The sequence below is a fragment of the Notolabrus celidotus genome, chromosome 6, assembly GCF_009762535.1.
Source record: "Notolabrus celidotus isolate fNotCel1 chromosome 6, fNotCel1.pri, whole genome shotgun sequence".
Taxonomy (NCBI): Eukaryota; Metazoa; Chordata; class Actinopteri; order Labriformes; family Labridae; genus Notolabrus; species Notolabrus celidotus.
This window is the reverse complement of record NC_048277.1, coordinates 5,657,828-5,683,596: the sequence shown is the minus strand read 5'-3', so window position 1 is coordinate 5,683,596 and position 25,769 is coordinate 5,657,828. Positions and strand designations below refer to the sequence as shown.

Sequence of the window (25,769 nt, the reverse complement as noted above, 5' to 3'; positions counted from 1 at the left end):
AGATTTACTCTTTTGCACCATGTACCAATAAATTCTTGAATGAATGAGAAATTCTGATCTGGCAACATTTTGAAAAATATTTTTCTCATTTCTCATGTCTTAGTTATGCTGCTATAGGCTTACACTGACGGGGGAACTGATAAAATGACACCCTGGGATCCTATCTCACCCTCTCCACCCCCCATCACTTACTTTAACACTTCCTGTCCCTTTAAAGTTAAAAACCATCAACCTTTCTGGAGTCCCTGAGCTCCCTTGTCTCGGAGGCTCCTCTGGATCTCTGCTGCTGTGGACGTTCCAGACTCCAGCTGCTACAACTACTACTACTATCCGTCTCACCACTATCATCTCTCTCTCTCTTCATCTCCCTCTATCCCTCTCTCCAACTCGGTCTCAGCAGATGTGTGTCTAACATGAGTCTGGTCCTGCTGGAGGTTTCTGCCTGTTAAAGGAAGTTTGTCCTTGCCACTGTAACTTGCTAAATGCTGCAAAGTGCTCTGCTCATGGTGGATTAAGATGAGATCAGACTGAGTCCTGTCTGTAAGATGGGACTGGATCTTATCCTGTCTTGATGTTGGGTCTCTGTTATTAATAGAACATAGAGTACGGTCTAGACCTGCTCTGTTTGGAAAGAGTCTGAGGATAACGTTTGTTGTGCTATATGAATAAAGATTGATTGATTGATTTTAGGGAATAAGAGAAACTGTGATTTAGATGATTACACTTATCTTCACAGAATCTGTGAAACCATGTGTCAGTCTTTTGAAAAGCATGATGAAGCAAATACACAAGTGGAAAGCATTAAGTCCAAAGCGTTTTTAAAAAACCTCTTTTATTATCATCTCAGGAATACAGTTGACTGCTGTGCACAGCACATACGTACAAAAATAAAAGGAAAACCATTTGTAATATAGTATTTTACTTACTCGTCATCATATTTTTCAGAAACAAATGATTGGAGAAGTCTGTTGTTTCAAACTAATTTACAATCATTTCAATAATCGGAACTAAGGCAGAAGGTGAGGTATATGTTAAAAAAGAGGAGGGGGACTCAGAGGAAGCACTCTCCCCTCAGTGCAGGAATAGAAAACTGAGAGAGAAACACAAAGGCTGCCGGCACACAGGGACACACACACGTATACATACAAACACACACACATACACACATCTGATCCCAGATCCTCCTGAAAACCTCCAGTTCCCTGTGAACCAACGCATTTTAAAACCAGCTGCATGACAAATGATACACAAACTGGATTCATAAACAAAGAGGGCGACACACACCGACTCTGTTTACTACTCTGTATGCATCAGGAGAGAGCTGACACGGTAAGGGTCAGTGTCTCAAGGTGTCGGCCGACTTTTCAAACCATCTCTCAGTTACTCTTCTGCCTTTAAATCACATCATGTAAAGAACATGTGACAGGTTAGTATTACCTCCACTCTGTCACTTCTCCGGCTTTAAAGATGCTCTCAGTTGTAAACAGTGTGAAACTATCAGGTGTCTCTTTCTATTAGAGGAGCTTTTATCATTTTACAACTCATCATTGTGCTGACAGAGCCCCCCCGAACACACACACAGCCATAACTTAGAAATGACAAACAGGAAGCACCCGGACAGCGGCACCAAAGAAAGGTACTTCTGATCTTGCATGTCAGCTGGTTGTGATGAACAAACATTAAGAAACAAAGCATTTACCCCTGCTCAGTAAATTGCACTCCATCAAAAAAGTGTGCACCTTTTGTAAAATGTCACAAGAAAGCCAAAATACCTTTTCTACAAATGCTCACTGCCACAAAATCAGACCCAACAGTGATCATTTATCACGTGATAAAGGCTGATCAGTCAAAATGAGATGTGTAATAATTGCTTGAGGCAAATCCTCCTCAAAACAACATCAAAGGTGTCAAAAAAACAAACATTAATCAAGTTGTTCTCCTGGATCACAGTAATCAGTCCGACAGACGACCTGCTCTTCATCTCGCTCCTGGAAGCATTTGATTCTTTATACGTGGCCTTTTGCTACATGACTGCCGGCTCAAACCCCAGCAGTGCTTTCTTGGCATCCCTCAGGAGTCTCTGCGATTACTTCCTTCATCCCTCTCATCTTCATCATCTTCTCTGAGGAGAGTACAGTACATCAGCTTGCACAGACAATGCTCTGTTATTCCTGACTCATGGTAAATTTAACTGATATCATCTCTACTGACGCTGCAGCAGAAACAGAACATGACAGGAGCATGCTCAGTTGAATACACACACGCTCACAGACACACACACACATACACACACACACACACACACACACATTCGTCTCTGCTACTAGACATGAGCTGGAGCTTAAAGAGCACGTGAACCAGTGCTCACAGACTTTTGTCAGTGTATTACAGTAATGTTAGAAGGGCATGAGGTTAAATATGATAACATGCACTCATGAGAGTCTTGCTACTTTCTGTCTGCTCATGTTTCTCCAGATCGGCCTGACCAGTGTTTCCTACATGCAGTATTGCAGGTCAGACACCAAAACTTGACAACTGTATTGAAACTATCCAAACTGAGCTGAGATGCACCTTCAACATTAAACAGACTCTGATCACCAGAATAGAATACGTGAAGGTCATTCATGCCTTCATTGCACATTTCCAGATAACTTCTTTGTCCTCTTCAGGTGCAGAAACGACTGAAACAACTCCTTTAAAGTCTTTGAGGCGACAGGAAAACACGCCTGAATGAACAGAGGACTGAAGGACCACTTCCTCGACCTTGGTACAAAAGTGGCTCAGACGAGTCCGACAAAGAATCCCGGGACCCTGCTCTGTGTCCGGTCTGTCATTAACCGAAGAGAGGCCCACCAGCCTGATGCTCAAGTATTTTACCCCGCATTATCCACATCCTTGCCGAGTTAAACAAACAACCAGTGCTACATGCAGAGTCCCATATAAGTCCTCTGAACATCACTGCGTTCTGCTCTCTGCCCCCTCCACCACCTCCTCGTCGTCGTCACTCTTTAAAAAGCTACAGTATCAACAGAAGACGCAAGCATTCGGTGAATTCAAGTATGTAATGCTCCACACACAGAGCCAAATGAACGCTGCTACCCTTTGGTTCACTGCTTTGGCAACTTTACCTCACTGTAGCCCAGTGACCAATCAGAATAATGCATAAAGTCTGGGATCATAAGCGCAATCATGTAGACAGCAGACGGAGAGTCACCTTAAGTACTGTTCACAAATCATCATGTACTCTGAATCAGCTCAAGTGCTCTCTAAACCTCACTGATGTATTCACACGACTATAAATGAATGAAGCAGACAATCACACATCAGCAGCCACTGTTACTCTCCTCTTATTCTGCAAGATTATTTTACTTTAAGTGCCAAATATCAGCATCCAGTGTCAAAGTCAAACCACTCCCATCATCACTTTTGCGATAGATTAAAACAAAAGAATAAATAAATATGAGTCATCAACAACAAAATGTCAACACTATAGATTTGAACCAAAGGGGGTCCAACATACAGCAGACGGACGTGAGCAGAGGACGTTTGCATGCTCATAGTGTCAGGTCTATGATATCCTGTTCAGCAGAGGGCATTACATTACTTTCAATGTAAGAGGCTCTGAAACCACACAAGTCCACACTCATTCTTAAAGTAATGTCACGGCCAAACATACGGTTCACACTCATGATCCGGCTGCTAAAACTTGTGAAAGTAAAACCTGGGATTGTCAAAGCTCCCTTGGACATGTGGGGCATGTGGGGCAGGGGGATGAGTGCCGACTCTAAATGTAGCTTTCCATATTAACAAGAGGCTCCACCGGGTCCTGTGCAGCATAGAGTCTCAATTACTTAATTTATCTAATTATGGAAAGAAAATAAAGTAGAGAAACCTCTGGCCCTCGAGGAATTGGGCTACAGCCCCGTGGGTGGTGCCAGAGGGAGTCATGACTTGCGTTTCATTCCTATTTCTGACTCGAGCACCACGTTTCTCACATGCTTGGGGAAGGGGGCCGCAAGTAGGAATTCAAGGCACCGCCACCTCATGACAAAGCAAGAAAAACCAGCGCCATATTTGCAAGTGCTCAAGTTGCCCTGACAGCGACAGAGATAACCAAATACAGAGGAAGGGAAATGTCCAAGTCCCTCATGGATGACAACGAAATCATTTTCAGTAAACAGGCATTCTTCTCTGTAGAAATTTCATGCATACATTTCTCTTTTTCTGCTTTCTCTTCCTCCCAGGATATGGTGCTTTGAGGTAATAACGTATCCATTTCATTTCCAAAAGGATGATCTGTCATCCACTGACAGGCCAAGGGCTCAACCAGCTCCAGCAAGCACCCATAGAAACTGAGGGGATAACTGACACCTCTCCATCCCCTCCATGTCACAAAATGATGAAAATCATAAAAGCAGCAAAGAATGGCATTTCCATCATTTCTAATACAAAGTAAGCTACCCAAATATACATATAAAGTTTGAATAAATACTGTCATATATAGTGGTATTTCTTTCTTTTTCAGTCCATTTTGTTTTTTATGTTTGGACGTACGTATACGGTATTTATGTTACCTGGGAAATAATCCACATGTGCAAATAAGTTTGTTATTGCCAGTTTTTGCTCATCATATCCGGGGTAAGAAGTGCGTCACAGTCATGGCAGTGGTGGCCTTGTTGCCCCTCTTCACGCGGCCATGCTTGCTGAGTGCTATGTAGGAGCCTCTGTAAACCAGAGACTCGTAGGCGTTGTAGTTGTTTGGGAGCATGCTCTCCTTGAATTTGCACTCGTCGTGGAAGCCTGTCTGCAGAGGACAAAGACACAGACAGCGTGCGATTCAGTCAACAACTCAAGAAGGAGACAGTTTTTGGTTTGAAGCAGAACATTAAAAAGATATGAACAATGCATAAAAATATGATTCTAAATTTAGACGACAAACAGCTCTGGGAACAATGAATTTATATTTAACACATCCAAACTCGAGCAACACCTCTCAAAGGAGTGTGTACTTCCTGCTTTAAAATAAGGTTTTGTAATTTAACTAAGCACACTGAGTCAGTTCATCTGTCAGGTCAGCTGATGTTTGCACACAAATAGAATATATAGGACAACAGATGATTTTACAGTAGCACTTAAAGGTAACCTGTTGCAGCAGCCGAAAAGTTTTCCATCAGAAGAAATTCAGAAATTTTGAAATAAAACATGAATAATAAAAAAAAAAACATTTAAAATATGCTGTTAATGAAAAAAAATACCAGAGAAAGAAAAACAAAAAAAAACATTTGGCAATAAAGCAAAGTCAGAAAACAAACCCAAAAAGCAACACGACACATTCAGTCCTCACAACAGAACCCAAATCACGACTCCCCATGTGTTCCCCCATGACAAATTCAACCTGTAGGTGACGCAGACGTCTTGTGTTAGTGAGAGCCGTACACACCAACAGTTCCCCCATGCTCCAGGTGCTGGATAAATTCAGCTTATGGTACTGCTATCAGAGCTACACAGCTTCTTTGCAGCACATTTTCAGTGTCTTTTTTAATCTACTGCAGGTTCTGATTTTGTGGTTCTGATTTCTTTAATGTAAATGTTTTGGAGAGATGCACTTGTTCATGGACTTGTACTATACACAACCAGTCAAAAGTTTGGAAACACCTTCTCATTCAAGGGTTTGTGTTTATTTTAATTATTGGAAACACTTTAGATTATACCAAAGACATCCAAACTATGAAAGAACATATATAGAATTATTGAATGAACAAAAAAGTGTTAAACAAAGCAGAATATGTTTTATATTTCAGATTCTGTAAAGTAGCCCCCTTTTTCCTTCATGACAGCTTTGCACACTCTTGGTATTCTCTCAGTCTGCTTCATGAAGTGTATTCCTGGAATGGTTTCTAATTAACATGAACCTTGTCAAGAGTTCATTTGTAGAATGACTTCTTAATGTGTTTGAGACCATCAGTTGTGTTGTTCAGAGGTAGGGTTAGTACACAATGGATAGCCCTATTTGACTACTGTTGTAATCCAGATTATGGCAAACCCAGATTATTTCATAGTTTTGATGTCTTCAGTATTAATCTACAATGTTGAAAATAATTAAAATAAATAAAAACCATTGAATGAGAAAGTGTGTCCAAACTTTTGACTGGTAGTGTATGTCTCTTCTCTAGTCTTTCTGACCACTCAAAGCTCTTTTACACTACTCGTCACATTCACCCAGTCACACCACATTCACTCATGGATGGTAGAGGCTGCTATAGTAAGACACCATCAGTGTTAGTTAATCTCATTCACACACATTCACGCAATCTGGAGTTCAGTGTCTGCCCAAGGACACTTCAGCATGTGACTGCCGGTACTGGGATTGAACTGCCAACCTTCTGATTGAGAGACGAAGGACTGAGCCACAGTTGCACCAATTGATGGCCATTTCTTTTAAGTCTGACTTCGGATAACTTTTCCTGATGAATATTTATTTTTATATCATTGATAAAACACAGACCGTTCTCCTCCAGAAAACCTGAATGACTCCTGAAGAATTTTAATAATCACCCAACAAATACCTACAGTTGGGAACTGTTTCAGTGGAGTATTGCTTGCAGTCTCCTTCCAGTCAGCCTCTCTGTCACTGCCTCCGACAATGGTACTAGAAGCTGCAGAGACTAGTTCTACATCTATAAATGATCAATATGCATTAATCTATAATATTTCCTGCAAAGTGATTAATCTCATGGCAGGTCAAACATTTTCATCACAGGCTCACAAGCTGAGGTTTTATCATTGAAGTGACCGACTTAAGCCAATATCACAGGACTAATACTTAGATCACATTTTGATGATCTGTTCCCCAAGCCTCTCTCTGAGTTGTGAATGAAGCACGCTGCTCCCTGGAGTTTGTGTTCACAGTGACACACAGACCGACAGATGTCTGCACAGGTTCAGTGTGTTTCTGTAGATCTCTACCTTATATTTAATAAGTGGACAAATTATTGTACCATAAAAAAAGTCTGAGTTTATCCTCTTGTAGGTCAATGCATGTTTGCCTGTAATGGGCATTTCATGTCCACACTGCTGACATGTTATTTCTTGTGTGTGTCCTTGTGCACATGGCATGAGCCATGTGCTGGTGTGTGAAACTCTGAGATCGGCAATATTTCAGAGGACTGTGCGGTCACTGATAACGACTGAAGAGGCTCAAGATGACCCGATCCAGTCCCCAGCCGGTCAGTCAGTGCACCCTGATCTTGTGGGTCACAGGAGTGAGTCTGGTTAGTCAGCTATAGTCTACTCACGTGAAACAACATAAGAACTTATATACTTGAACTGCTGAATTTAAAGGAATAGTTTGACATTTTGCCATCATGTTCAAAAAAACATTTAAAGAGACAACAAGAGACTGAAATCACTGTGACATTTATCAGGGAGATTTGAATTATGACAGTAACGCTGATCACTGAAGAACTTTTCTCATAAAATCCCACAAAATAAATCTCTAAATGGAGTTTCTGTCACCACGGAGAATAAAAGAGCGGCTCTGTTATGCTGTGCTGACAGTTCATGCTTTGTACAGCAGCAGAGAAAATACTCTCTGTCAGAAGCCATGTGGCCTAATTCAATCTCTTATCAGATCATCAGCCTGCTCACAAGCCAACGCTTCATCACTCACGACCAGATAACCGACTCGCATTTTGTCTGTCAAATATATTTGCCATGACAAGTGAACCAGCAGCCGTTTGTCAGCAGGACTCCGCTCAACACAACGTGTCCTCCTACACTTTGGCCATTTATACCCTAATAGCTGTCACTGCTCTTGAAGAAAATGGATCACATTTTCTGAAGGTTACTTTCAGTTATTCTACAAACTCATCTCACCTGTGAGCTGTGGATAAACCAATCCAACAGTCATACCAACTTTCTTCAGTTTCTTTGTTTTCAGGGCGAGAAACGCAACAAAGCTTTCAAAATATCAAGACATGACCACCCTGCATAAATGAATATATGCGATGGAGGATGTGTGTTTGGATTAGAAACATAAAACAGAGTAAAATATAGATATTTTTGAGGAACTTAAACAGTGTAGTGTTTAAACCATGTGTAATAAAAAAGTGAGGATCAAAGAGTGAGGTAGTTCACCTTACAGGTTTGTTTCTATTCAGTGAAACAACTACACATAATTTTTCATCTGTCATAGCCTCATCACTGGTTTTAAGCTCTCACTAGTCTCCAGACAGGTCAGAGTTAGAGCAGCAGGATCTCCTTCTTTAGATCCAGGTCTTATTGAGGGTGAGCCAATGAGATATATGACAAATTAGAGAAGGGGCTGTGCATACTGGTCTCATTTCTTAGCATGTTTAATGTTCCTGGTGTTTCTCAGAAAAGAGCAGCGGTTCAGGTCTGCTCACCTCAAACAGAGATCTGATTTTCTCCCTGGTCTATCAGTATTCTGTGGGAAGCTGAGCTGGGAGACGCTGTTGGCGGTGTGTGGTGTGTGGCGCGCTCTGTTCCAGCAAAATAAGCGCTTTGCCGTTAAAATCGATTGGCAGCTCTGCTGACAGGTCCCTTTGCGTCAAGGGGTTTTCCCTCCTCCTCACACACACACTAACACACACACGCACACACACACACGACCACATTAGAGGCGTCAGGACTCGACCCTGCATCTGTTAGCCTCATCATTATGTACCCATAGGCCATTAGGCCTGGCACACTTGCTTTAAATAGAGCTTTATACATTCCTGATGAAATTAAAATATATAGATTTCGCAACGCATACCGAGCAGCTCTGCTGCTGGAGTCCCATCCCAAAATACACCACTAAGCAAGTGACGCAAGTGCGTCCTATTTCCAGGATGTCTTTGACTAACATTGCTGGACAATAAATGAAATGCTGTGCATACCTACCGTTCCGTATAACCTTCCTCGGCTGTTCATTGCGACAAACAACTCACTCGTCACCCCGTATAGGCTCACCACTCCTCTCTCCACGGTGGAGATCTCTATTAGACCTAAACCAAGACAAAGAGTGAATCATTAGAGTATAATCCATCCGACCATCCTGGCTGCTTCACTGTTATATCATGGTGACTGTAGCATTGTGCTCTCCCCGCGTCTATGGGTGTAACCTTGCAGATTGCTGCGCAGCATGCCGAGCCTTTGTTCTGCATCTTTCACCCCATCTTCCATTTGCATCCAGGCGCGTGCCAATTAAGCGCACTCAGGTTATTGCAATAATTGAAGTAATTGCATGGACGTGCACGGCTATTGGTCTCTGGACCGCCCTCACTGAGCTGCGTAAAAATAAGTTGTGTCTAAAAGCGTCCATACATTCATGTCATGGTTGAGCGTGGGGGAGGAGGGGGTGTTCAGCACTGATGGATACTTATTTTTAATAGATTTGTCTTTGCTGTGGAAGAAATCCAATTCTCCCTCAGAGTGGGATGACATATGATCATGCAAATGAATAGAGGGGATGACTAGCCTGCCCATCACAGATCCATGCTCACTGACTGCCTCTCTTTTATGTCTATTGCATTACATCGGTGGAGGAATAACTCACTGTACTGGTTTTCATTATGTACACCGTTTATCCTGCCGTCGGGGAGGACCTGAAGGTGAAACCCGATGCCTACGTTGCAGTAGAGCCTCCGCACTCTTTTGATGCCCAGCAGATAGTCACTCTCCCAGTTCAGCTCCGGTTTCTCCCCGGAGATCCCCAGTGCAGAGCGGGAGAAGAGGGTCTCCCATCTTTTCTCCAGTAAAGTTGCATTTGTCCTGCTGCTCGGTAACGGGTACGCTGACACGATCCCCAGCAGAAAGCCCAGGAGAACCACGGCGGTCAGCGTCCAGTGCGGCGTGCCGGCCTCGCAGGACATACTGACGAGGAGCCTTTGCGCAACGGCCATCCGGTTTACCTTCGGGCCACGTGGTCCAATTTAATGACCCTAAAAATACCGCTCTTCTTGTTTTGCTTCCTTCGGCATGCTGGCTGAGGGTTATTTTTGGAGCGCAGATCTGGGCTATGGGCATGAAACGCAAGCCCCGGTGCAGAGGAGGAGAGGAGACGGGAGAGTGCGCGGCAGAGCTGGAGGTGATGGTGGTGGTGATGGTGATGTTGGTGGTGGTGATTACCATGTTTTGCAGCTCCTCCGCGCCTCTCTCTCTCTCTTACACACACTCTCTTTCTCTCTCTCTTCCCCTCTCTGTCTCCCTCTCGGTAAGAGTTCAGAACAAATCCTCCACCACTCACCGAAAACCCTGCTTCAACCTTGCCAGGGCTATCGCATCCCTGGATGACATCATGCTGACTTCACCGTTGGGACAATACAAGGGTAGAGCGGGTGCTGACAGCAGGAAAATATCAAGTCTGTGGAGAGTTGAGGGAATAGTCTACTGTCACTGCTGCACAGGAAGGGCAGAAAGCTTATTGGTGGCGTTCAGCGGCCGTGGGACGCGGTGAGGCACTCGGGCTGCTCCCAAATTGGGTCGGTGGTCATATGTCTGTCAGGCCGCTTCCTTATTTAGAAGGAAGGTGTAAAAACAGGCCCACTTGTCACCGGAGAGCAATGACAGGGCTCTTGTGGTCCCACTTACTCTGCTGTGCCGCTGAAGAACTTTTCCCCTGCAAACTGATTTTTTCTGGGCCTAAAATGAGAAAATCAGCTGGAGTAGGGTCCAGTTTCTCTCAGCTGCTACACCATGAGGGTTTAAGACTTTAGTGACAGCCAGCATCCGCCCTGCTGACGTGTCCTTGAGCAAGACACAGACTCCCCCTCAGCGTGGTTTGGTAACGGGGACAAGAGTGGCATTTTAAAAATGTCTCGTAGTTTAATAAGTCCCCCTTAACTCGTGAATTTCCCATGGTGCAATCGCGAGAACTATGAGGAGCAAACTGGAGAGGCCTGTCATGGAATGGGACACATAGTCAGCATGCCATTCCATGCAACATGAAAGCCTATCATCTTTTCCATGTAATAGATAATGCCACCAGCAGCATGCCCATGCGTCAGTGGAGCCAGTGCAGTTGCGCACCAGCAGTCTCTCTCCACACATCAGTTCCTCAGGTTATCCAAAGGATGGCACCATTTCCAAGTTCACTGAGACCCCTCCAGCTCAGTCTGGTCTTCAGTGTCCGTCCACTAAACAGCATCTAGACTTTTAGACTTCTTAAACCTCGGGACATTTACTGACAATGAGCAGATGAAATGATTCCAAATAAAAGAAGAACAACATCTCTTTAACAATGCAGTTCTTTTATTTTGTATAAAATCTATTTGGTAACTGCATATTTATACACAATCTGATGGATGGAAAATGAAATACAACAGTTTGTTATGGCTGAATGCATTTAAGAAAATGACACAAATGACTGAAATCTTCAGACAATAAAAACTTTAGAAAAGGGTCCGCTCCATGGGACACAGAAACTTCCACTCTGAACTCAGATGAAACATTGGCACCTTTGTCTGAAAGTGAGATTTGGTTAACAGCAAAATGGGCTACAAAACAATCCCTCCAGTTCAAGGATTCCTGCAGTTTTTATCTGCCAAGTATGATAATGAAACAGATTCCTCAGAAGAAACAAGTGGTTATATAAACCCAAACAAAGCAGTATTGAAAAAAAGAAGGTTTCTTCGGTGCACAAGCTGCATCAGTACGGATCACACAGAATCTCAGTTAGAGAAGGTTTTCAGCTGATACAGGGTGTGCAACCACAGGGGGGAAATCCTGATAACCTTCAGTATTCTCATCTGCAGCTCATTCAATACATAATCACATCAGACATTAAACACAGACTCTGTGACGTTGTCAAAGCTACAGGAGAAAGTTGGTAATGTTAAAATAAATTATAGCTTCGATGATGCTTCTAAACCACATCTATACAAATAATTTATCTTTTCACAGAAACAGCCTTCACCCTATGCCAAAGGGGCCAATAGTTTAACACCTGCTATTCTGTAATAAAAGCAGAATAAATAAATACATATGTACAAAACTTTTGAAAAATGTACAGGCACTTGTAAATTAACCTTTTTTTCCTGACACTTCAGCTTTTCTTCGACACTTTGAGGGGTGAAAAGGACAACTGAGCTGCGAGTGTTCCTCTTTGCTGCAGTGTCAACACGACAAACAAATCCTCTGCTGTTTTTACCTCTCTCATGCCGAGCACCTCAGGCAATAAGATCCTGCAGGACTATTTGTATCTGCTGAACATAATTCATCACCCCTCACACAGGATCACACGACCTGGATACAAAACACTCAAATGAACTTCCTAACCGACTGCCAGACAAGCACGTTGTTGACATGAGCTGGCCAATTTTTTAAGTTCAACTGAAGGCCACAAAGCGTGGTGATGTACAGCATCTTATGGACCAGATTACAGTCAACGCAGTTTATCATGACTCATATGGGTAAAACCACACACACTCATAATGCTTTCTAATAGCACAGCCTTTATATATTACTCCTGCTTTCCATTTGTCCTCCATGTTATGTACACACACACACACACACACACACACACACACACACACACACACACACACACACACACACACACACACACACACACACACACACACACACACACACACACACACACACACACACACACACACACACACACACACACACACACACACACACACACACCAGATTGACCTTCCCATCAAACTGAAGCACCTCCCCTTGCATCATTTTCAGTAAGTAAATATTTGCACTAAATGCATGACTTTTTTGGTCTATCAGGAGCAGGTGCTGTGATCTGATCATAACCTCACAACTTTCATACAGCATTACATAACAAGCCCATCTGGATGTCTTAGATTGTCATTTAAATATACAGTTAAACACTGAGCTGGAGGCAGCAGGGAAAGAGTTTATCAGTGGCATACGGACAGTGTGCTGACCTGAGTCCTGATCAGACACACAGTGGGGTAGGGGGAGCAGTCCATTAAATTAGTCTTGATTATCTAAACTGAGGACGTTTGATGCTAATATTCCAGTTCCAGTAAACAGCTTCATTCTTAATCCACCACAGTCAATGACCTCACCTCAACAGGTTGCATAACAATGTCCCATAGGGATATAGAGTAAAAAATATTTACAGTAAAACTGGTCTTCAACTCATCGATGACACTGGACTGAGGGGCGGAGGCACGTCTGATGGAGCCAACGTCAGAGTGGGTTTGGATATTTAAAGGGGTACTGATACAAAAAGGCCAGTTTACAACCAAACTGTACTCTATCTGTGAACATGGTTGTGTAATTCCTCTGCAGCTCTGAAAGAGCTTTGTTAACACTGGGAGAGTAACCCAGATGGTATCATCTGGGCTGCTATGTGTCATACGGTTCATCTTGAGTTAAGGTTGTGATTATAAAGAGCTATTAAAGGGCATGGATTTAAAAATAGAATGGCACGTAACAGGTGGGACACTTCAAATAAAAGATGACAGTTTTATGGAAAATTTAAGATTCAGCATGTGCAGAGCTTGGCCCGCTGTCATGATTAGCAGACAGAGCTTTTAACATTAGTTTAAAATCCATCTCACACAAGTCATCCTAACTCTAAAAAGTTGCCGCACTATAATCACCCTGGAATGGCCCTTTTTTATCCTGACTGCAGTAGAGTTACTCGTGAGGTCATCGTATTTTCTGAGTGGGCAGAAATAGTGATCTAATCTCTCTATTCTCATGTTGAGGATGATAACAGGTCTGTCACATTGACCATGACCGGTCTCCAGACATGCCTGATGATGCTGCTGCAGAGGACCATCTGCAAGACGGTGCTGAGTATGACGTGATGTTTGAGGACCGATTGGACTGTACTTTGTGGATAGCTCAGAGATCACTACTAAAATCATGAAGGGTTAGTAGCCATGTGTTTGAGGTTGATGAGTTTTACAGTAAATCTGTTTTTGGTACCTGAGGAAAAAGACAATAAACAGAGCTGATGTCATGACTAAAGGTTGCGAGATATTTAGTTTGCATCCAGTACAGAGTTTATCCCCCCTGACCTACCCGACACTCACTCCCCCTCACAGAGCTTTCAGAAATCAAACACACAGTACTGGAACAAGGCATTCTGGGAACGGTAGTGCATTGCTGAGGCTCTCACATGAAACCTCCATGACTGATTGATTATTCGTGATTCCACCTCTCCCATGTCTTCCATCCACGTCTCAGCTTTTGAGGAGGTCCTTTTGGTCAAAGATGATATGACTGGCCAGGTAGATGGCGACAGCACCGAAGATGGCAGAGCAGGCAATATAGGCGGTGACAGACTGAGCGAACTGAACAATCATGCCCATGAAGAGGGTGGGGAACACCTGAGAGAGAAGGAAGGTGCTGTCCAAGATGGCAAAGTCCAAACCCACGCCACGCTTCTCATACCCCAGCTCAGCCTCCTCTGGCTCTGTGCCACCAGGGCTGTGAGATGAGCCGTTCACCCCGGGCTGACCAGGGTAGAATTCATACATGTCCTGCTTGAAGATGGTGTGACCATAAGAAGTCCCTGTTTGGGGTTTTACTCCACCCTCCTCTTCTGCAGGAGTCAGATACACTGTATCCCGCTTGGCTGCGATACCATTTTTATGCACACTTTTGGTTTTGATTTTTGGCATATAGACCTGAAACAACAGGAAAAAGAAGGGTCACTCATTAATCAGATTTTTTGACACACCACTCAGTCATTAATAAAGTGATGAGATCTTTACTAACCTCTTTCTCCTTGTGGTAGTGGCAGGTGAGTGTGTAGGGCAGAGTCTGGAGCGTGGCGTATGCGTAGCCAGTAAGAGCCGCCATCACAGTGACCAGGAGCACACTCTTAGAAAGGCAGATGACCAACGCAGAGATGGTGAAGCTCACCATGCTGCTCAGGTAGACCCACCGGGAGCCAAAGTGGCGAACCAGATGACTCATGATCAGGGAGAAGAAGGTTGAGGTAGCACACTGCAGGAACAAGCCCAGGCTGCCCATACGGATACCTGAGAGAACATGTACCTGTATTACAACCAGCAGAAATCCTCTACAGCAGACCCAGCTTTAATAATGACAGCACTGTTTTAATGTAGTTAGAGAAACTATCTGACATCTGCATGCACGCTTGACCAGCACCAAACCTGCTGTTTATTAACCCTGAACTGTGATTGATCAGCAGCTCTTTGGTTGAGCTGCCTGTTCCAGCCTGTAAACACACAGGAAGGCTTCTCGAGCAGCCTGAAGAAACTCAGAGAGCTCTGTGACACAGACACACACGGACTCACACAGACACACATGGACACACTCTTTGGGGTGAAGAACTTAGACAGACAGTATTAACCTTATAAATCCCCTTAAAGCCAGAGAGGGGGAGACACACACAGGCCCAGTGTGCTTGTTTACTCAGGCAGTTTGCCTTTTGGCCAAAGTCTGACAGCAAGACACACATTCAGACGAGGTCTCGCCAACCAGCCATGAATTTGAAGTTACAAGAAAAAAGAGGCCTCTTCAGCCAAACCGAGTCTTTAATTTTGGCTGCAAAGCATCCAAATATTTTTTAGCAGCGACAGGCTTGAATCCTGTGATGCATCAAACTTAGCATCTAACAACACAATCTCAACCCAGACAAGAAAGGAGAAAGATTAACATGGAGCATTAGAGATTTAAGATAAGGTGTATATATACATATATATACACATCTTAAAGAGCGCCATATTACCCCTCACACACTGGGATCCTGTCTTTCCCTCTCTCTCCTCTCTCTGCCTGTCTCTTACTTTAACTCTTCCTGTCTGAATAAAGTAAATATCCATAGACCTTTCTGGAGTCCCTGAGCTCCCTTGTCTCGTAGGTTCCTCTGGATCTCTGCTGCTGTGGACGTGCCAGACTACAGCTGCTACAACTACAACTATCCGTCTCATCACTATCATCTCTCTCTCTTCATCTCCCTCTATCCCTCTCTCCAACGCGGTCTCAGCAGATGTGTGTCTAACATGAGTCTGGTCCTGCTGGAGGTTTCTGCCTGTTAAAGGAAGTTTGTCCTTGCCACTGTAACTTGCTAAATGCTGCAAAGTGCTCTGCTCATGGTGGATCAAGATGAGACCAGACTGAGTCCTGTCTGTAAGATGGGACTGGATCTTATCCTGTCTTGATGTTGGGTCTTTGTTAATAATAGAACATAGAGTACGATCTAGATCTGCTCTGTTTGGAAAGAGTCTGAGGATAACATTTGTTGTGGTTTGGCGCTATATAAATAAAGATTGATTGAATCTTAAACCCATGATGACCTGCTTTATTTAAAGGAGAGTGTGTTTAAGTTCTCCATCATCATACAGTCTGAAGTTAATTTGTATTCTCATTCAACTCACTGCAGAAAACGAGAAGTCAAATTTCCATATTTAGACAAAAACAGCAGAAAGGAACTGTTTTGAGGACAGACTTTTATAACTTGAGGTCGACTGTGTGATTGTGTTAGTGTGGGAACATTTTTCAATTTATTTCCTCTTTTTAATATCTACAAGTTTGTTTCCTAATTATTCTTTTATAGGAGTACTGACACACAGAAGCTGAGCTAACTAGACGTCTAGACGGTAATTTATTCCAGCCTGCATTCACCCTGATATCTCAGCCTGCTCTCTGTGAACAGCGTGGGTCAAAAGTTGAGCAGCAGAGCAGAAATCACTTATGAGAAAGAAGTATGTGGATCATGTTACTCCTGGAAAGCAAAGCTGCTGAGCCCACTTCACAGACACTAAAGAAGCTGACCTGAACCTAAATGTGAAGCCCTCAGAGAGACGGGACGGAGCCAAGACTACTGAGAGTGTGTGCAGGAGAGGCTGTTTCTGCTGTGCGAGCTCCCGACACATCTGCTACCATGGATAAGTAAACCCATGCAACTGCAGACAAAGTGAATAATATTGATGGAGAGGAACATCTGCAGACTGATGATGTGGTTTCATAACATCCGCCGCGTTCCAGATTAAACAAACACGCCTCACACAGACCTCGGAGTCGTGTCCTTTGGCCGTCTACCTGACTTGAATGAACATGTTCTTTCTGTGCTGATTCTCTGACATTAATTCTTTGTGAGTGTGACATTCCTCGAGGTCCAGCGAGCACAGGGAGGAGAGGCAGAGGAAAAAAAGTGAAAAGTAAACACAGGCCGAGAGGGAGATAGAGAGAGGGAGGAGAAAAGAACGAGGATGGATAGTTGAAATTGCGATGTGGGGAGGGAGTGATGAGGGCTGCTTGAGAGCAAGGATTAAAGGAGGCACAAAGGTAGGAAAGAAGTAATAAAAGTGAGGAGTGAAGCTAAAAAGTTTACCTTTGTGTTTGACAAAGGGAGGGAGACATTTGGTGTGATACGCTGAACAAAAGGAAACATCTGTAAAATTCTCACGCTGGGTAAGAATGTCTGCCTTGCATCGTTTCGCTTGAGCTCCATTCATCCTCCTCACTGCTCTTTCTTTAAACATAATATAAAACATATCTTTGTCTCCATGCATATTTGGCCCTCTTACTCCACTGACAGGACAGATTTGTTCAGGTTTATCTGCCCGTACACCTTCTATCAAAAGGATATATTTAGGTTGAACCATACAGCTGAGCCTTTACATAGCTTAAGAATAAAGCCATACGACTGTCTGTGAGGATTAGTGACGACTCTCTGATTCAAAGAGCAGAAACGGGGATGGATAAAGACGGAGTGTATATATTTCACCGTCTCTGAAGTGGCACGATGGAAAGTTAAACCTCAGCGGCTTCAGAACATTTCATCAAAGGATGTCGACTTGCTGAGTGGCATCAGTGCACAAACGTTCATCATGTCAGGTAACGTTCTGTATCAGGCTCTTTGCTAATTGTAGCTACTTGTATCTTTGCAGGAGTAAAAGTAAGGTCAGCAGGAAGGCAAGCAGCAACACAGGCTCTGTCTCTGTCCTCCACCTGTGCTGGAGGAATGTGAGTGCATCCTGCCCAGCTGGGACAGAGCAGACAGCAAAGCCAGGATGGAGCCTAAGCCAGGTTACATAGACCGGAAGGTGGAGGTTAAGACATGAAGACTAAAGCTTGGTCTCAAGTCTCAGAGGCATGCTGGGAGTTAGCCACATGGCATGCAGTGTTGTTATAATTTGGTAAGATGGTTTAAATAATGCTGCACTGTAAGTCAGTCCACTTAATGGAGGCTTCAACCTGTGTGTGCTGTTCATAACACACTGAGCTACAGACACATTGGCTGTTTTAGAAACCTCCTGCTACATACTACCTAGGAATGTAATATACGTACTGCATACTGCATAATTTAGTATGTAGTATGACTGTTCTGTTGGATCTGTTCTGCAGGATGCTGGGTCAGTATTTCTGGTTTCAGAAAGCGGAAGTAAACAACGGCCAAGCTGATAGATAAACTGCTTCTTTAGCATCACTTATGATTTAAAAAGTTAAGAAGTGGTTTATATGGAATTCAGTAATTTTCACAGCACCTAAAAACTGAGAGCCCTCGTCATTCACGGAAAAAAGAAGAAGCAGAACGTTAGCACACTGCATTGTGGGAAACAGTATGGAAGGGAGACTGGTCTGATGCATACCAAGACATTTTCCTGAAACAGTACGATATCCAGGTAGTTTAGGCATAATGCAGATTTTGCTCTTGTTCAAATACTACATACTAAATTTAGGCCAAATCAGTACATACTGCTAGTATAGTAGGCAGTTTCTAAAATAGTCATTGAGCATATTTTCAAAAGACAACCCAACTCTTTGGTAAAGTCCATGAAGAGGAGCACTGACCTTCATCGTATCTCTGCTTGGGCGCACTTCCTGGTGATGCACTGGGCACACCCTCGTACAGACCTTCCCCCACAAAGTCTGTGTAGAAAAGCATAAAGGACATGACAGCCATCCAGCTGCAGAGCTGAGCCACACACAGCTGCCTCATCACACGGGGGACGTGGCAGTAGCTCCTGTAGATGGCTGGGGTCATGGTCCAGCAAGTCCTCAGCAGGCACAGCAGGGGTCCAGACTTCAGCAGTCTCAACTTGCACTTCAGCAGGTAGCAGCATGAGCGTGGCACGCCGCAACGGCCGGCCTCTATTGTACCAACCCCTGAATCCAGTAGAGATCCAGGTCCAGCTAAGCCACTACTAGCACACAATGGTTCCTCAGACACCTTCATGGTGATGAGCACACTGGTGATGAAGATGAGGATGAGGAGGGTGAAGAGGCACTCTGCCTGGCCTCCCAGGTAAACAGAGAGTAGACCATTACTCCAGTCCAGTGCAGGCAGCAAATAACCCACACAGCCTCCCAAACTGACCATGAAGGAGAACATGGCAAAGGCTTGGCCGCAGTCCTCCTCGTCTCGATACAGGTCTGACAACAGAGCCTCCAGTGGTGTGAAGCACACCTGTCCACAGAAGTCAAGGAGCCCCACCCCGAGGATCAGGAAACCAACCTGTAGCAAGCAGAACATATAAAGCATTAAGAAAGCTACGATGGTGAATGATGGGACAACAAAAGAACATCTCTTTACTTTGGTGCTTTGAAGGAAGAATTCACCAAATCTATAATACCAAACAATAACACGTGTCCTACCTGCAGGGTGCGCCCACCCCAGGCGAGGCGAGCAGCCAGCACGTCAGCATGAGGAATAATGATGAGCGCCAGAAGGACTCCCAAAGACAGCAGCCAGATGAATGGCCGTCTCCTGCCATAACTACTGTTGCAGTGGTCACTGGCTGAGCCGATCAAAGGGATGAACAAGAGACCGAGTACTGGACCGATACCTGAGGACAAAACCATGGGTACAGAGAGGAGGTCAGAGGTGACACACACAAAGCACAGACAAGGAAGGACGAGGGGATGTGGACACATGATGTGTGTGCAAAATATGAATTTACAAATGTATGATGTGTCAATTTTACTCTAAAGCTTTCCCACTTAACAATTTAGTAAAAAAAAATAAGAATAATAAAGTATAGTGTTCACGTCGACTCCTTGCTGTCGCTCTATAAGGGGTCGGTCTACATGTGCCCCTTCACTGACTGCTGCTGACGGTTTCTACAGATGGCCCGCTGCCTGAAGGTAAACCTCCATCAGCTCTGGCTCTATATGTGGTCCAGTTTGGATAATTAGAGCACGCCGTGGACATATGCATATCTAAACACCAGAATCTTTAGGCTATTGTTTAACTTCTCAAAGGCACCTTGTGGAGTCATCGATGTAGAGTAGCATGATTTGATCTGCATTCAAAGTCACAGTGTGTCGTGATCAGCAGCATTCAGTGGAACAGAAATGGAATATAGTATTCATGTGTATGTTTAAATAAGTGTATAATCAGCTGAATATAAATCTAGTTTTGTTTTTGTTAACTCAAGGCTGGTTTATACTTCTGCGTCGACCCTACGCAGCAGTGGTCAACGCAGACATGAGCACTATACTTCTGTGTCGATGTGTCCGTGAGGCGCAGCAATTCTCAGCCGAAACACTTGAGGGCAGTGTGGTCACTCTGATAGTTGGGCCGCCTGTTTCCGGCCCCGCTACGTTCTCTGATTACTCTTTCACAGTGATTCAGAACGTATGAAGTTAATTAGCAGTGTTTACAGGGGAGAATAGAAGGGAGACGTCAGAGGAGATTTATTGCACGGCCGATGTGCGGGGATCCTGGAAGTGCTTTAAATGCAGGAAATACAATGATGCTGTGGGGACCAATCACAGAGCTTGTGGTCCGCGTGAATTCAACGCGTAGTTACATTTAGGAGGAGTATGCGTTAGCTACGTGCATAGGTAGGGGAGCTACGTGCATAGGTAGGGGAGCTACGTGCATAGGTAGGGGAGCTACGCGAACCTAGTGCTGGGAGATAATTCGATAACGATAATTAGCGCTATATCATTTTTCTAAATATAAATATGACAAATATTCAATAAAAATTTGATAGAAATAAACCTGTAATTACACCCCTCAACCACTGGAAATAAGTGCACTAATGAGCCTTACCCAACATTAGACAGAAGTAGAAGACGGCATTGAACAGCCAATCATGTCGCAGGATGAGAGGTAGGCAGGGCTTAAAGACGTTTGGAGTGGAATATAAAACACAGCTGAGAAGAGCGACAGTGACACTGAAGAAAACTCAAAACCTACCAGCTCAAAGCAGAGTCGTTAGTCTGACACTGAGTCGACTCTGAGTTAACTATTAACTTCATACACTTCATTAAATATACTTTCAGGATGTGGGTAGAGGAAGAACACAGACAACTTCTGCTGTGAACACGTTTCATGTTGACCACGACCGTAGGAGAACTGAACACTGAATAATCGTGATGCATTCACTGCACTGTGGGAATCACTCTGCCCGTAACCCTTAGTAATCTTAAAGGGGAGAGCACAACTCAAAACAATACTCTACTAAACTCATACACAGTACACAATTTAATTTATATTTGTTGTAAATTTAAATCAAATTATGGAAATAACCTCAACCTGAGAAAAATAAGAATCTACAAACTAAAATCACAAAAATCTCATCTTACATTAAAGACCGGCTTCCTGTCAGCACCGTCTGAAATGATGGATTCAAGAAGTTCATCAGAAACTAAATCCAGATACAAACTAACAAACTGTCTGGTTTCTTCAACTTTTACTCTGGAGCAAAAATCTGACTTTACATTTAAATGAAATAATGATTTGATATTTATTGTGATAATTATCGATAGACTGATTAAAAAATGTTATTGTGATAACATAATTTTCAAAATCGCCCAGCACTATGCGGACCTACGTGTGTAGGCTACACTAGTATAAACCAGGGTTTAGAATGAGACTTTTTTGATCTACAAAAGGAGCACTCCCCTTGCACAGGCTACCATCTTTCACCGCCATACTCTACGGACAAACTAGTTACATATGCATTTTTTTATTTAGTGATGGCATCCCAAAATGCACCAAATGGAAGAGGAAGAAGAAGACAGTGATGGTGTGCATAAAATAGTTTGTATTGATACATTTTTTCAGTAGTAAAAAGTTGACACACAAAGGATCATACTCATCATGCATCACAGGAGCTTCACTGACAGGAGCGGTGACCAAGTGAGGGTTTCAGTCTAGAATCTCTCGCTAGATATTACAAAATATTCACATTTCTATGCACTGCACCTTTAATGTTTCCTATATCTTCATTGTTCTTTCAGACATGCTTACAAAATTAAGATTCAAACAACACAAAGATGTTCTCCTTCTCATCTCCTCTCCAACATTGCTCTCCAGCGCCCCTAGAGGTCAAAACCTTCACAGCAAAAGAAGCATGACTGAATTCCACAACTTAAACAAGGGCCATTTGTAGTACAGCTAACAGCTTCACAAGGAACTGAATTACAGGGAAAGAAACGCAACAAGTGTGTTTCTGGTGCCTGAAAGAACAACAGTGAAGAGACGGGCTGGCAATTTGAGAAAGACAGATAAGACGACTGTAGCCAGCAGTCAGCACCTCCAACACATTTCCTCTCAGTGCAGCTGTGGAGGCCCGTCACAGCAGTCCTCACCATCTACAGCTGGAGGACTCACCATATCACTGCGACTCCCTGGAATACGCTATATCACACACACACCAACTCATGCCTTCCAGCATCTGAATACAATACAAGCTGCTCTCCAGCTTTGTTTACACACACAAATCAGTGTGTTAACCTCTGCACACACCTCTCATACGATCCGTCCTGCCTGATATAAAAACGTGTCACATTCCACGCGATGCTCTACATGCCTAACTCGGTCTAAAGCAGAGAGAATAATGGAGAGCTCATTATCCTCCAGGCTGGCAGAGAGGAAACCGGAGAAAGAAAGTAACAACTGGAGGATGAAGCAGCCGACAAACGGTGATTAGTAAAAGTAGAAAACAGCCGTCTGAGAACCTGACACTGCTGCTCGGGGAAATTAGCTTTAACCCTCCCAAGACACAATATCTGTCTTCATTTAAGGAACACGCAGGCACTCCATTACAACACGGCACAATGAGAGTTAGGTTGAGTGCAGCTTCCAGATTGGCTTACAGAGCTGCATGTTTTTGGGAGGAAATCGACAATGGGATCATTTTTCTTCACATCTCTGGCTGCAGCTACAAAAAGGAAAAGGAGAAGTGTATGTTTTTTCATCTCAATACTTGAATAGACACTTGTGTCATCCGCACGGAGCCTTTTAGTTTGGTGAAGCTGTAACTATCATCTGTAGAGTCACAAGACAATGTATCAAAGAGGAGCCTTTAGTGAAGAGCATGTGAAAGCTATTTGGGCTGACAGGATAATGCAACTATTCACATCGCTCACCAGTAAACTTACTTACAGTGCACAGATATGTACTGTATGGGGATGCTAATCGTGTGGATGTACATGCATGCCTCTGATTTATCAGCATGAAGATGAGCTTTCACAAACCTGTCTGAATGTTGACATCAGAAAGACTTCCAACAGTCACAGTGACATTCTTACTGTGAGACTGAAGGGTGTGAGACCACGATTACACAACCACAGACTAAATTGAATTATGTGTTAGCCAGACTTAATGATGTGGTCATCAGATGCACATTCTCCATCCAGTGTCTGTGGTGTGTAGATACACAAGACTGCACACACACAACAAAGAGAGCCACTTTCTTTCCACAGCTCCTCCCAGAAGTCCTGGATATGTTGCTTCACAGAATGTAAAGTGCAATAAACGATCTAGATCTGATGTCTCCGACCTTTACTACTCCAGTGTTCTGAAGCCTGTAGATCCTGAGAGCTGGTTTTACTTTCTAAAAGTCTTAAAACGTTTTTTTTATTTTTGAAACTCATAGGAATGACAAACAGCTCAAAGCCTTCAAAATAATGTATATTTAATTGAATGCCTCTCTTGCAAAGTCTCAACATAACATGTACACTACCAGTCAAGAGTTTGGACACACCTTCTCATTCAATGTTTTTTATCTATTTTAATTATTTTCAACATTGTAGATTAATACTGAAGACATCAAAACTATGAAATAATCTGGGATTGCCATAATCTGGATTACAACAGTAGTCAAATAGTGCTATCCATTGTGTACTAACCCTACCTCTGAACAACACAACTGATGGTCTCAAACACATTAAAGCTGGGGTTGGTAATCAGATTTAGATACACTTTTTGTCATACTGGTTAAAATGATCTTTATGTCCTGATGGCAATCAATACATGATGTGTTCCTAAAAAAGAGTGAAAAAAAACTGCTATCTACAGCCGGAGTAAACCTGGGAAAACACCAACCAATCACCGTTTTTTGGCTCCCCAAAATTTAAACCAATCAAATCCCGTCCAGCCGTTCTGACCGCCTCCTGCGCGTACGTTTCCCTGGCGTGCACTCCTCCGAGTCCCCGTCTCCTGCCTCTACTTCCCCAGACTCTATTTACTGCCCCTCTCGCTCGTCCTCGGGCCTGTCCCCTCTGACCTGATGATGTGCTTTGCTCAGGACTGTAGTCCGGATCAGAGTCTAAAAAGCTCTCACCAACAAGCAGAATAATTAATGACGTTCAGTAAGTCCCACAGAAAATATATATGTATTGTAGCGTCCGTCAGGACGCTGTAGTGATGATGAGCCGATTCGTGAACACGTTGAGCTTTAATAACCGGTCACTGTCGGCCGTGATCACACCAACCAACAAAACAACAATCAATGTTTGAATGAATGAACAACTTCTCCTCTCCTCTCTCACACTCGCACTCTCTACACCTCTCCTGATGCCTTCACTGACCGTCAACACTGTAGGAATGAAGAACATCTACACTGAACACGTTTAACAAACAGTAGAGTTGTTACAGTATTATATGTGTTATAACTTTTCTCCTGATATCGTGTCACCGGTACAACTGGATAATGCTAGCATGACAGTTGTGAGTACTAACAGCAGCCATGTTTGTTTGTGTTTTTAACTTTCACTATGATAATGTTTTGGTGAGGACCGGTTTTGAATCAGTCACCATCATATGGTCGAGAATCAGCGGCGCTCGTGCATGTGAGCGGGCGGGCGTCGTTTTGGAGGAGCTCTGAGGGAGGAGGGGAGGGGTTAGATGGAGTCATGAGGAAAAGCTACATTCAAATTCATGCTGGTTTTCCGAGACTACCAACCCTAGCTTTAAGAAGGCAAGTCATTCTACAAATGAACTCTTGACAAGGCTCATGTTAATTAGAAACCATTCCAGGAGACCACTTCATGACGCAGACTGAGAGAATACCAAGAGTGTGCAAAGCTGTCATGAAGGAAAAAGGGGGCTACTTTACAGAATCTAAAATATAAAACATATTCTGCTTTGTTTAACACTTTTTTGTTCATTCAATAATTCCATATATGTTATTTCATAGTTTTGATGTCTTCAGTATTAATCTACAGTGTTTATAATAATTAAAATAAACACAAACCCTTTAATGAGAAGGTGTTTCCAAACTTTTGACTGGTAGTGTACATTATGAGCTTTACTATAGGAAATATTTAATGAAAAGTGGACGGGTGTTGTGGTTTGTGTGGTGTCACTGGCTCACACGTCAGCAGTTAAAACAGAAGTGATGGATTTAAAGCTGAGAGACAGTCTGTCACCTGTCTGGTCAACAGTCTGAATTCAGACACATGCTGCTTGCTTTATGTCTTGAAATCAACATTTTTAGAGCTACATCTGGGTCAGTCAGCTGGTTAAAGGTTTTTTGTTTTGGCCAAATGAGCCCTCTGCTTTTCAGTGGTAACCCTGTTTTAGGTATAATATCAGTGAAACGTGCAGTCCTTACTGC

General features: G+C 43.4%; 2 protein-coding genes across 5 annotated transcripts in view; both read right to left on the bottom strand.

Annotated features, from left to right (window-relative positions):
* Positions 1 to 1,375: 1,375 nt before the first annotated feature.
* On the bottom strand, positions 1,376 to 10,158 carry LOC117814594 (fibroblast growth factor 6-like). Its single transcript, XM_034686027.1, has 4 exons — positions 9,560 to 10,158; positions 8,905 to 9,008; positions 4,575 to 4,804; positions 1,376 to 1,392 (listed from the first exon to the last, which is right to left on the bottom strand). Exons 1-3 carry the CDS (start codon positions 9,903 to 9,905, stop codon positions 4,628 to 4,630), a joined length of 627 nt encoding a protein of 208 aa, XP_034541918.1. The 5' UTR covers positions 9,906 to 10,158; the 3' UTR covers positions 1,376 to 1,392; positions 4,575 to 4,627.
* Positions 10,159 to 11,235: 1,077 nt separating this feature from the next.
* slc45a3 (solute carrier family 45 member 3) overlaps positions 11,236 to 25,769 on the bottom strand; it is a 53,363-nt gene continuing 38,829 nt past the window's right edge. For all 4 annotated transcript variants that reach the window (XM_034685578.1, XM_034685577.1, XM_034685576.1 and 1 more), the window contains 4 exons: positions 19,573 to 19,763; positions 18,769 to 19,432; positions 14,722 to 14,987; positions 11,236 to 14,630 (listed from right to left, as the gene is read on the bottom strand). In XM_034685578.1, the coding sequence (XP_034541469.1) occupies positions 14,184 to 14,630; positions 14,722 to 14,987; positions 18,769 to 19,432; positions 19,573 to 19,763 (1,568 nt within the window). In that variant the 3' untranslated portion in view covers positions 11,236 to 14,183. The remainder of the gene's footprint in view (positions 14,631 to 14,721; positions 14,988 to 18,768; positions 19,433 to 19,572; positions 19,764 to 25,769) is intronic.